Below are 12,708 nucleotides of genomic sequence, written 5' to 3'. Positions count from 1 at the left end.
TATATTTGGATCAGCCCCTGGGAGACTGATCCCGTAGAAGATTGGGCTGGCTTCAAAGAAATGCCATTCCCATCTCTCACTGCTGCAAACAGCCTCAGCTGCTCCAGCCTCGCTCCCTTCCTCAAGCAACCAGCAGGTTCCTGTGGCCCAGGAGCAGTGGGGGCTGCGTGTGCAGGATGCAAACCCACAGAATGGCAGCACTCGGGAGCCCTGTGCAGGCAGAACCCACTCCCTCCCTGGGGCAGGGGAAGGCACAGCTCACCTGGAGGTGCTGGGAGAAGCGAGCGATGTCCCGCTCCGGCTGGTTCCCAGATGCCAGCATCCGTGCTCTGCTCTCCGTGAACTGCTGCAGCTTCTCCGAGAGCTGCTCATACTGCTCCACCTTGGGCAGGAGACCCTTCAGCACCTCCTCTTTCTCCTGCTGCTGCTGGCACAGCCTTCCAAAGCGCTCGGCCGCCTCCTCCAGCTTGCCCTGCAGGGCAGCAGCTGTGCTGCCATCCGCCGTCTCTGCAAAGCGTGTCACCATCTCACGGGTGGCTTCCAGGCAGCTCCTCTGCCGGGCAATGTCCTGCTTCAGCTTCTGGTGGGAGCAACACACACAGGATGCCTCATTAGGAAGGAGAAAACCAAACAGGCATCAGTGGGCGCCCTCTCCTGGAGGTGTCTGAGGCCACAGGGGGCAGCCTGAACTGGTGGGGGGCAACCAGCCCACGGCAGAGGTTGGGACTGGATGGGCTTTGAGGTTCCCAACCCAACCGTGCTGTGGTTCTGTGATTTGAGGTGGGGCATCCTTACCGCGCTGCTGGCCAAAGAGTCCTGGATGGCGGCGGAGGAGAGCGCGCCCGGCTGCTCCGTGCTCAGACTCCTCTCAATATCAGCCACTGAGTGCAGGAGGTTCTCCAGGCTCTCCTGGACACTCTGGGACTGTGCGATGGATTTCTGCAGCAGGTCTGAGCGCTCGGCCATCTGCTGGGAGAGGCTCTGGAAGCGGCTCACGATGGCGTCTGCAGAGACCAGCAGAAAGAGGAGCAAATGGCACAGAGCTTCCCATTGAATGTCCAGAGAACACCAGGCTCTTGCTGACCTAAAGCCCCCCACTACTGTGCCTCCAGCATTGCCCCATGTCCCCCAGATGCAACAGATCGACCATCCTCATTGCTTTTCAGTCTGTCCCCATCCATCCCTGCCATACCAGCAGCTGCTCCCTGCTGTTGTTGTTTTACCTGTTGTTTCCTGAATGTGCCTGTGATCAGGGGCCGGCTCTCCTTGCACCTCCAGCAGAGACCGAGCTGCTTTCTGGAGCTTCTCCACTGGCACCTGATGCTCAGCGAGGTTTCCCTGCAGCTGCTGCTTTGGCACAAGACAAAGTTGGTGGTCAGCCACACGTAAGAGACCCTCACCCATGGGGAGCGCGATGCTCCATTTAAACCCTGAGGATCCCTGTTCTGTTAACCAAAAAATCCTACAAACAGATAATGTAGGTCAGAAGGCTGCAGGCAGGGCTGACCCCAGCACTGGGTCAGGCTGCTTGGGGGCACTCACAATGGGAGAATTTCCTCCCTACATTCCATTGGGGCATCCCAGAACAACCTGCAGTGACTGCAGAGCCCGTGGGTACAGCACAGCACCCAACCAGCAATACAAGAGCAGTCTGAATCTCTTCCTTGCTACTGATGTCCAGCACTGAGGCTGCAGAGCAGAGACCCTGTATGTGCTCCAGCACCCCCCAAGGAGATGACCTGAGCCCCACGCACCCCCGTGCTGGCGAGCTGCTCCTGGAGAGCTTTGGGATCTGAAGAAACACTCTCTGACAGCAGCTTCCCAACTGCAGCTTCGCTGTCCTCCAGCCACGTCTGGAGAGACTCTGCCACCTCCTGGAACTGCTGGTAATGGTCCAGCAGGGTGCTCAGGTGGGAGCCGAGCTTGGTACACTGCAAGGGAGCAAAGAGACACAAGGGGAGGATGCACACGAGATGACAGCAAACAGAAAATGCCCAGGAATCCCAGGGTTTCAAAGCCCTCCAGGTACCTTGCAGTGCAGCGTGCCATACCGCTGGCTCGCGTCCTCCAGCTTGCTCTTCACCACGCTCCCAGATGACCCTGCATCCCCCGCAGCTCCCTCAGCATCCAGCACCTTCTGACCCGACATGGTGATGAAGCGCAGGTCGCCTTTGTGGGAGATGACATCCTCAGAGAAGCTGCCCTGCCGGAGCAGCAGCTGCCGGATGGACTCCGGGTCACTGTCCCCTTTGCACATCCCCTCCAGGTCCTGCTCCGCCTGCTGCAGCCAGGCCTCGAACTCCCCGTGGTCCCGCAAGAACTTCTGCATCTCATCCCTCAGCACTTGCACTTGCTTCAGCTGCACCTCGGAACGTGCCAGGGATGCTGCATAGCGCTCCTTCAGCTCTGCCAGCCCGCCCTGCAGACGGGCCCTCTCCTCCTCAGGCAGACTTTGGCCGTGCTTGTCCAGGAACGCCTGCGCTGCCTGCGTCGCCAGGATGACGTCCTGCTGCTGGGACAGCAGCTCCTGGTGCTGGGCCTGGAACACACCAACATGCAGCGGTGACCCCCATGACAAACCCCCGCAGCACATGCAGATGGATGCAGTGGGGCTGTGCGTGGGGCTGAGCCCTGCTCGATTCTGCAGTGCTAAAGAGGCAGGACAGATGCAACCCTTCTCATTAAGGGCACTGTTCTCTCATTGCGCTGGTTGCACCATGCCTGGTGCCAGCTCCACCACTGCCCACCATGCATCCTTCAGGTCAGGCAGGGACTTCCCAGGAGCTCCCCATAGGGAAAACAACCCCAACGTGTGCTTTGGAGGCCAGACCCATCCATCACCCAACCCACATGCACAGGGAGCTTTGAGGGAATGAGGCATCAGCCCTGACCTTCAGCCCCTCAAACTGCTCATCCAGGCTCTCAGCAGTGCTGCCTGCTCCCACCACGCGTCCATCAGGGATGTCCCCTGCGCCCTTCCCAGCTCGCTCAGCAGGGTGCAGTCTGTACTGTGGGAGCTCTCCCTTCTGCTCCAGAGATGCCACCCAGCTCAGGAGCGTGTCAATCTTATTGCTGTTCTCCTGCAGCTCTTTGGCAGCTTTCACCTGGAATCACAAAGGCTTTGGGTAAGAACGATCCCTTTTATCCACATTCAGCAAAGTGCTGCTTTTCACCCCGATGCAACAGGGGCCACATGCAGCCCCCACCCCAGATACATCTCACAGGTGTGTGGAGGTGCTCAGCGCCCACCCCAAGGCTCAGCCAAGGATCCTTTGTGATCCACTACCTCCACAACCAGGGCAATGTGAGGGCAGTGAGAACAGAGCATTGTTTGGATCATTCAGGGACTCAAATGATCCTGAATCCATTGAGCAGCCCTCGCTGCCCTCAGCCAGGCGCAGGGCTGCAGCTCCTCGCATGTTACCTTCTTGGTCTCCTGCTGCACTGCAGCAGTCACAGCACTTTCCAGCTCCTTCTGGGCCATCTCTGTCCTCTCCTGCAGGGAATGGTACTGCTCCTTGGCACGCTGAAGCTTCTCCTGCAGTACTGCCAGCTCTCCAGGCTCCATCTTCGCCTTGTTCTCCTCCAGAAACTCCTCTGTGCTTTTCAGGACGTTGGCAAAGGAGGCGGCTCGGCTGTGCATGTTCCTCTGCAGCTCCTGGGCGGACAACCACACGATCCCATAAGGCTCCAGGCATTCCCAAGGCAGCACCAACTCCCCCAGCCTCCTGTTTCAAAGCACCGACCTTCACATCGCTTTGCCTCTGCTGTAAGGCAGGCAGGTCTCCTTGGCTGGCTGCTCGTTGCTGCTCCACCAGTGTGTCCTCAGCTGCTGCCAGCCAGGAGCTGAGCTCAGCCAGGTTCTGTGCGCGGGCTGCCTGCTGCTCCTGCAGCGTCTGTGGTCAGATAGAGGGGGAGAGAGGTGTTAGTACCGGGCTGCGACTCACTGTGCACATGGCTGTAAAGCAAGGCAGGAGGTTACAGCTGGAGCACCTTCCCGGAGGGGATGCAGCACAGAAATTGGCTTCAGCAGCTCTCCCTGGGCTCTCTCCCCCTCTTACGTTCACACGCTGCAGGAATGGGGCTGAGGTCCAAAGCCCAGCACAGTGCTGGGGGGCTGCAGTGCACATCTGCCACCACTCAAGCAGGTGTCTCTCGTTTTGCTTTTTAAGAACCCCATCCAGCTCCAGTTTACGCAGCCCTCTCTTGGGAGAGCGCCATCAGAAGTTTCTGTGCCTCTTCCACCCAATGTTCTGAACAGGAAAACTGCACCAGAAACTCAGCTGAGGAGACGTAACAGCCTGGCAATGGGCAGCACCACTTGGAGCCCCAGCTGACCCAGGGCTGGATCTTGGACGTGGGGTTGGGGAGGGAGCCCAGGGGAGAGGAAGCGTTTCTGCAGCTGCCCCAGCTCCCACGTTTTGCTGCCAGAGAACAACAGAAGCGCCTGTTTGAGCAATTGAGCATGATGTGGCCTGAGAGTCCCTGCACCGTTTCTCTTCCCTTCCCCGGGGAGGTGAAGGTTTGTGTTTCACTGGGCATTTCAGCAACGTGATGTACAAACTTGAGCAAAACACTGTGCTTGCATCTCACAGTCATAAGATAAATAACAGAAGCAAACTGAAAGAGCCTTCTTAAGAGCTCTTCCGCTGCAAAGCGAGTTCTTCCTGGGTTAGGATGGGCGCACACTCAATCTGAAAAAGCAAAGCAAACTGGTTAATACACACACACACACTGTTAATAAAACCACATTAATACTGTCTTGAACAAGAGAATCCATGCAGTGGTGGGCACTGCTGGAATGCAGCAGGACCTGGGGACTTGCTTTTGCAGCTGCTGGCTGCCTTGGTGCATCATCAGCTGTTTCTCTAGCAACAGCAAAACCTTGCTTGTGCACTGACAACAGGACACGAGGACCCAGCTGTGGTGCCAGCTACACACAGAGGTTTCCTGGTGGGCTTACAGAGACCAGGGCTTGTCTCACCCAGCCCAAGATACGATAGCAGCAGGGAGCTGTGCTACCCACACCTTGGGAAGGCTCGGCTTTCTGCAAGGAAAGCAACTTTCCACCTGGGAGCTACGTGGCAGGAAGAATGACTTTAGAGCAAGCTCATGATGTGCAGCGAGAAGTCATAAACCGTGAGTGGCATGCAGTGACATCCCAGACGAAGGGCTCAGTGCACACTCCTGTGGCTGGAAAGCACTTCAGCGAGCAAAGTGCAGGCAGGAAGCAGATGTCCCACAACCTTCACCTGATCCGTCTGCTCCGCTTGCTGGAGACAGACCTGCAGCACCTCCACCTGCGCCGTCACGCGCCCCTCCAGCTCCCGGAAAGATTTCTGCAGCTCATTGAGCAGCCGCAGCAGCTGCCTGCTCTGCTGGGGGCTCAGGTCCTGGGCGTGCTCGGAGATAAGGAACTGAATGTCGAAGGCGGTGGCGTCCAGCTGAGACTTGGTGTCAGCAAGGGGCTCACTCAGCTCCTGCAGGGAAGGGAAGGGCCTGTCAGGCAGCCCCATAGACCACACAGCCTTCACCCCTTTGGTTTCAGCTGGCAGCATGAGGGGATGCTGAGCTGACCAAATCTTGAGGGCTATCAGTGCCACATGAATGACTGTGGGGGGAGGCAGAGATCCTCACAGCACTAATGGAGAGTGGGGAGGTGTGACAGAGGGGCTCTCAGCCCCATGGGAATCCCACAGAACTCTCAGCTTCCACCACACACATGTTCATTCATTCCCCAAGTGGCCAGAGCAGGTGGTTCACGCTTTGTGGAAACAAATTACTTTGGAGCAAACACAGAATCTGCTCCTTCTGTGAGGAAGGATCATGACAAACCCACCAAAGGGAAGCGGGATTAACAGCTTCTCCTCCGCACAGAGAACAGCAACTTCATCCATCGGGAAGGATTGGGGGCATTGCCATGGTTACCTGATAGCGCTGGAGGCAGCGACTCAGACTGCCCACATCTGCCGTGTGCTGGTAATCGCTGCTGTCCAGTGCCTGCGCCGTGCCAGACACCCAGCACAGCAGCTCCTGCAGCTTCCCCTGGAGGGTCTCATGCTGTGCTGTGATTTCAGCCTGAAACACAGAAGAGCCCCATTTACACAAGGAGCGGGGGGGGCAGTGCGACAGAAGGCAGCAGGGACAGCCATGGCTTTACCTTTTGGGATTCTGCTGCACCACGGAGGTTTTGCAGCCGGGACTCCAGGATATCACTCGTGGAGCTCAGAGACCTCTGGAGGTTCTTGGCATCCTTCTCCAGAGCCGTCAGCAGTTGCTCGGGGACTTCTTCAGGTGGGCTGGCCACGATCCGCTTCACAGCATCCAACTCCTGGTTCACTGGAAAGCTGAGCTCCCGCAGCTCAGCACCCAGAGCCTGGGGCAAAACAGCATCGTTAGGGCTCCCACACGCTGACTTCATCTTCCCACTGCTGGAACTGAGAGCACTGCAGAGGTTTTGGAGAACCAGCTCCAACCTCTGCACGCATCTGCTGGGAAGATTCATTGCAACTGACCCGTCCGTGCAGCCCCACTGGCTGCCAGCACTCAAATGTCTTTCTGCAGGCTGTAAAACTCATTTCAGCCACGCTCAGGGAGCGTCAGAGCGGGGAGAGATGGGGTTTGCACACAAATGCTGCGCTCACCTCTGCCTGCTGCAGCAGCGTCTGCAGCACATCCAGGTTCTGCTCTGCTGGCTGCACACGTTTAATTCTCATCTCAATGTCTCGCAGCATGGAGAGATAGGAGATGAGCTTCTCGTCGTGCTCCAGGCACATCTTCTTGCTGAACCTGATCTGCAGAATCCAACAGTGAAACAAAAGTTCAGATTTATAGAGAAAACAAATGGTTATAAGTAATTTTTAAAAGCAGAAACCCCTTGAGAGCAGCCCATGCCAGGGACTTCCCACCCGCTGCCCTTATCTCCAAGATTTACTACAGGAAAAATAAAACACACGGCTCTTTTTCCAACACAAGCTTAGAAATGGCAGGAGATCTATTGTGTTACAGTAGAAGTGCCAAAAAAAAAGCTCCTGCTTATTAGTCATTTGTAAGCAATGCTCCAGCAAAAGGAAGCCACAAGTAAGTGATTTCAGTCATACATCACTGCATCCTTTGCCAAATCCACTGCAGCTGATCCTGTAAGATGAAGCCCCAGATTCCCATCCTCATGTTCTGACCATCCTCTGTGCTGAGCACCCAGAGGCAAATCACACACACATCATTCAGAACCAGCAGTGGAATAGCAGACAGCTGTACCGTACCTGGGCAGGTCTGGCAGAGTCACTCGAGGTCTCCAGCATCTCCCCCTCCACAATGACCGGCAGGAGCAGCCCCCGATCGCCAGCACCCCCCTGCCGGGGCTTCTCCTGGGCTGCTTCTTCATGGGCCGCATCCCCCTGGGGCACAGGGGCAGCGGGCACAGCTTGGACGATGCTGATGGCTGCTGCTTGCTGCTGCAGGGGGGGTGCACAGGTGTCCTGACCTTCTGCGGGTTCCTCTCTGATGATTAACTCATCTGGTTTTAAGCTGACTGCAGCAAATGCATCACTGGTGGTTTCCAATTCTGCCTCCTCCTGGTCCAGTATCCCTTCCACCTTCAGTGATGCAGACGAATGGGGACCCTCTTTCCCAGGGATTGACTTTGCTTTCCCATCCCTGCTGCTCTCCATCTGCTTTTGCTCAGATGCATCTTCTGCCCACCCAGCAGGAAGCTCCTTGGTGGCAGCCTCAGGCTTTGGTTCTGGAGCTCTTGAGACGAAGTCCACCTCTTCCTCTTTCCCTGGAATTTCTTTGGATATTGGAATGGGACGGGACTGTTTTTCTACAGGTTTCTCCAGCTGAGTGATGTCTCCCGAGGCACCAACCTGCTTTGTTCTCCTTTTCCTGCTTTTCTGTTTCTGGGCAGGTTTTAGCTCAATTTCCCCTGTTCCTTCCTGATCACCTGGACCTTCTGCCTCCGGTCTGGCAGTTTCTCCCACAGTTCTACCTGCAGGTTTGTCTCTTGCAGGCTTCACGGGGACATCGGCCTCACGGGTTTCTCTGGGCTCTGCAGAACCCAACTCCTCCTTTCCCAGACCCACAGATTCCCTGGGCATTACCTGTGCTCCCTGCTCCCAGCTGCCCACCCTCTCCCTTCGCTCAGAAGCCACCGCTGCACCTTCTGCCAGAGCTCCGTCCATGCTTACAAGCCCTCTCCTCCTCTCCTTGCTGTCCTCAGCGCTGCAGAGCTCTTCCTCCACTCCCACTACTTCCACTGTGCCCAGCTCTGCTGCTTCCCCTCCTGCCCCTTTCCTCACAAAGGAGCTGCTTTCTGTAATCTCCATCTCTGTTGCCTTCATCACCACATCTACAGACAGAGATGCTGCACTCAGTGCTGAGGATCCTGGAACCATTTTGCCCATTTCTCGCTGCTCTTTTGCACCCTCCTCTGCAGCCTCCAGAGGGATCAGCTTTGGTCTCTCTCCTTTTGCTGGGGAACTCACAGCTTTGGACCTGGCTTTGTGCTCTGTATCATCAGACACAGCAGCACCGCTAGGCAGGACCACACCTTCCTCTTTTGGAGAGGCTTTTTCCATCTTTTCCTGGGAAAGTTGGGGTTTATCTACTGTGAGAACCTCAGAGCCACCGTTCTCCACGGACATTTGTGCCTCTTGAAGAGCAGCAGCTAACCTCTGGCCAATCAGCCCCTTTTCAACAGCTTCCTCTAACGCCAACCTTTTCCCACTGCCAGCGTCCACAATTCCCCCCGCCCTCAGCTGCCTGCTGCCGATGACCGTGGCCATCCCCTCGTCCAGCATCCCCCGCTGCAGAGCATCCTGCAGGGACAGCCTGCTGCTGACAGCCCCCTGCACGAAGCCCCCGCTGTCAGCCTGGCCCTGCAGCAGCCGCAGTGTGGGCAGGGGGTCGGCCCTCCCCATCCGCAGCGCCTCGGCACACGTCAGTGCCCGGCCTGATGCCTCGTCCCGCATGGCTCTGAACGGATGCACCTCCAGGTACCTCTGCCCAGACTCAACGTCAATCCTGCACTTCTTTACCATCTCGGCATAGGGCACCACCAAGCAGCTCTCGGGGTCTACAATGCCGTGTTTCAGCTCTGGGGAGGACAGGGCTTTCTCCACCACCTCCCGGGGCAGCAGCCCGTCCTGCACTGCCCGGCTGAGTGCCATTCTCTGCCCCGTAGTGGGATCAATGACGCTTCCAGCTCCAGCCTGGATTTCTTGCACTTTCCTCTGGAATTCGGGGCTAACGATCCCTGCTGCCACCGCCTGGGGCAAGGGCAGCTTCTCCTTGGTCTCTGGGTGAGTGCATTCCTGCAGGCACACCGCCTCAGCCTTCATGAGGTCGTCATATAAATCTCCACTGATCAAGTCATGTTTCATTGCATCGCTGACCGAGAGCCTCATCCCTGATGCATGGTGAAGGATCCCTCCGCCAGCGATCTGCCTGGTCAGCAGCTGAAATGCTTTTTCTCTCTCAAGGAGCCCCCTTTCAACAGACTGTGCAACAGTCAAAGGCTGCTTGGTTTTGGGATCCACAATCCCGCTGGTTTCAGCCTGTAAGCTCAGGAGCTTCTGTCTGGTGACCTCATTGGTGCTTTTCCCTTTGGAAGCCTTCTCCAGCTTGACCAGCTCCTTCTGACTCGTTGGCTCTATGAGGCCGAGGTTTGAAGCCAAAGTGACCGACACTTTTTTGCCACGTTTCAAGTCGACAACACCCCCGGTAACCACCTGCCCCTCCAGGAGCCTCATCGCTGTCTCCTTGTCCAGAAGGCCGACGGCAGCAGCATCCTTGATGGAGTAGACAAAGTTGTTGCCCGGGTCCAGAACACCACTGATGGCTTTGTCAGACACGAGCACCTTCTGGAGAAGCTTCTCATCCATCAGACCTTCTTCGATGACATCCTTGGTGGTCAATGCTTCACGCGTGTGAGAGTCAAAGAAGCCACTGAACATCTCCATTTTCTCCATCAGCCTGACAGCTGTATGGCCGGGCACCGCACCGCAGGACACGGCTTCGTTCAGAAGAAGAGTTCTGCCCATCTGCTCACACAAAATGCCGCCGCTCTGCAGCTGCATCTGCAGCGTTTCCAGAACATCCTCCTCACCCCGTCCCGGGGGCTGTGGCAGGGCTGCACCACCCGCGCTCTGAGCACCCAGCACTTCTTCCCTCAGTCCCTCTTCCACGTGCAATACGCTCTCTGTATTTTCAGTGCACTCCATTTGCTCCCACTCTGCAGTCCCAGTGAGCGCAGCCTCCTCCCCTCCCAGCGTGCCATTCTGAGCCGTCTCCTCATTCATTAACTCAATCTCCCCAACACCTTCTCTCTCTAATTCAGGTTCCTCCGCACCCCCAGATCTCCCTGACACAGCTTCCAGTCTCTCTCTGCTCTCACCAATACGCACCACCAAATGGCTCTCGCTTTTCACAACACCCGCTGCGGTTTCCAGTGCCCTCTTCTGACCTTTGATGTCTTCCACTCCATCTGTTGCAGTGGGTTTGGACTCTTCTGCTTCAGTGATCGTTTCCTCTGTTTCTCTGGATCCGCTGCCAGAGTCACAGGGCCGTCCTGGTACAGATAATTGTACCTGAAGCTCCTCCTTGCTTGCAGAAGCCATCTGCTCTCTCCCAGATTCGGTATCGGTTTCACTTTGGGTGGTAGCACGTTCAGCACAAACCTGCCCTTGCTCTTCCACATGCAGGACATCTCCTGCATTGTCCAACCAGAGCCTTCCAGGCCCCATCACCACCTCCCCATTCTCCAAAGCAGATCTGGGTGGCAGGACCTTTTTGCTTCCTTCCTGTGGAGGAGCAAGCTGCAACTCAAGCTGCTGCACAGCCACGCCATTGCAAGGCGCTCTTTCAAGAGCTGCAGCTTCCTTCTCTCCAAAGCTCTCGGTCTCTTCCAGTGGTTGTGCACAAGATCCATTTTCCTGGGTTTGGATGAGGTCTTTAGTGAGGTTGCTCAACTCCCCATCTACTAAGAGCAGCTTCTGCCCATCGTGGATGTTGATGTAGCTGTGGGTCATCAAGTGGAACATCAGCCTTTCATCATCACTCCTCAGCTCAGGGTCCTTCTGCCCCTGCTGCCCTGCAGGGCTCCCTCCAGAGGAGCTCCTGCTCAGAGCATGGGCCAGCTGCAGGCTGCCCATCACATCAGGTATCACCATGGATTTCAGCTTCTTCACCACATCTCTTGCTAAGATGCCATGTTCCACTGCTTTCTTCCAGGACAACACCTCAGTGGTTTCTGGTATAAAGACAGCCTTAATGAGCTGCCTCTTGCTGAGAATCTTGTAAGCCAGTTCTGTGGACAGGATCCCTTGCTCTAAAGCATCTGCAGCTGGGACAACCTCCCCTGTTTCTGGCCACAGGAACCCCATGAAGGACTGGAGGGATTCCAGGATCACCAAAGCAACCCGTGGTGCTACCAGCTCTTTCCTTACAGCTTCATCAATTGTCAGTCTCTCTCCTGTGACCGTATCAATGATACCACCTGTCTGAAGCTGCCGGATTAGAAGTGTGCATGCCAAATCCTGGTCAATTAAATTATGTCTCATAGCCTCATCCACAGCCAGCCTGTGCCCTGTCCTGGGGTCAACAATGCCACCAGCAAAGAGCTGGGCTTCCAGCAGCCTCACCATCACCTGTCTGTCTATCAGCCCTTCCTGGACAGCACGGAAGATGCTGACTTTTCTGCCTGATTTCAGGCTCACCATCCCACCTGCCAGCTGCTTGACTGGGAGCAACTTCAGTCCAGTGTCTTGGTGGAGGATGCATCGCTGCATGAGCTCAGATAGGTTGATTTTCTCAGCAGTGTTGGGGTCAATCAAATCCCTATTACTCTCCAGGTGGGACAGCAGCCTGGCGTAAAGCTGGGGAGGAAGGAGCCTCTCTTGCATAGCCTTCTCCATGCTGATTCTGCCCTGGAAGGTTTTAAAGCCACCAGTGACAAGTTCAACCTCAAGAATCTTCAGCCCAGTGCTCTCACTAATCCTCCCCTCTTCTATCGCAGCAGCAGCAGGGAGGAGCTGCCTCCCTTCACGTCTGACTTCGTGCACCTGCTGGAGAGCATCCTTCAGCTCCTGCAGCACATGGAACGTCCTGAGGTTGATGATGTTTCTTGCCAGACCTTCCTCCAAGGAGAATTTTTCACCAGTCTCTGGAAGAACTAAGTCAGATGTGATCACCTGAGCCTCTAAGAGGACAAGGCCGGTCTCCTGATCTATAAGACCTCTCTGCATGGCACCAAAGACAGGGAATATTTCTACTGTGCCAAGATCGATCACTCCTGCCACTGCTTCGTTAGCCTGGAACAGAAAAAGAAGGACAAGAATCAAACCAAAATCAAGCATTTCCAGCACTCAGATTGCATGAGGTTCAGGGAGTGGACCAAAAAAAAAGCCCCAAACAGGCCCAAAAGCTACTCCCAAAGTGTTTCAAGTGCAACTCCAAAGGCATCCCAGCACGCACACTGGTGCATTTGCTTTCAGCTTTCAGGCTGCCAGCAAGTTTTGATGCTCAGCTAGTCCATCACCAAGGGCAGCACTGAAACACTTCCAACATCCACCACCAGTAATGCAGCAAAGCAGCAAAGCAGCAACACCCAGAAGTGTTCCTAATGCTCCATGGATCAACAGGGAAGGAAACTGACAGACAACAAAGCTGTTCCACAACTCAGGCTTTAAAAAAAGAAAGATGACATGAATA

At 55.9% G+C, this 12,708-nt stretch overlaps 1 protein-coding gene across 29 annotated transcripts in view; it reads right to left on the bottom strand.

Moving 5' to 3' along the window:
* Window positions 1–12,708, bottom strand: part of MACF1 (microtubule actin crosslinking factor 1) — a 108,849-nt gene that overhangs the window by 49,291 nt on the left and 46,850 nt on the right. For 24 of the 29 annotated variants that reach the window (XM_032448988.1, XM_015883404.2, XM_032448991.1 and 21 more), the window contains 13 exons: window positions 7,263–12,308; window positions 6,645–6,794; window positions 6,161–6,376; window positions 5,929–6,078; window positions 5,247–5,480; window positions 3,747–3,896; window positions 3,425–3,658; window positions 2,892–3,104; window positions 2,030–2,539; window positions 1,755–1,931; window positions 1,224–1,347; window positions 796–1,004; window positions 263–580 (listed from right to left, as the gene is read on the bottom strand). In XM_032448988.1, coding sequence (XP_032304879.1) covers window positions 263–580; window positions 796–1,004; window positions 1,224–1,347; window positions 1,755–1,931; window positions 2,030–2,539; window positions 2,892–3,104; window positions 3,425–3,658; window positions 3,747–3,896; window positions 5,247–5,480; window positions 5,929–6,078; window positions 6,161–6,376; window positions 6,645–6,794; window positions 7,263–12,308 — 7,731 coding nt within the window. The remainder of the gene's footprint in view (window positions 1–262; window positions 581–795; window positions 1,005–1,223; window positions 1,348–1,754; window positions 1,932–2,029; window positions 2,540–2,891; window positions 3,105–3,424; window positions 3,659–3,746; window positions 3,897–5,246; window positions 5,481–5,928; window positions 6,079–6,160; window positions 6,377–6,644; window positions 6,795–7,262; window positions 12,309–12,708) is intronic. The other 5 variants (XM_032448996.1, XM_015883401.2, XM_015883403.2 and 2 more) reach the window with 2 other exon arrangements.

Source organism: Coturnix japonica, chromosome 23 (genome assembly GCF_001577835.2).
Source record: "Coturnix japonica isolate 7356 chromosome 23, Coturnix japonica 2.1, whole genome shotgun sequence".
NCBI classification, from domain to species: domain Eukaryota; kingdom Metazoa; phylum Chordata; class Aves; order Galliformes; family Phasianidae; genus Coturnix; species Coturnix japonica.
The sequence above is the reverse complement of the archived record's forward strand: the minus strand, read 5'-3'. Positions and strand labels throughout refer to the sequence as shown.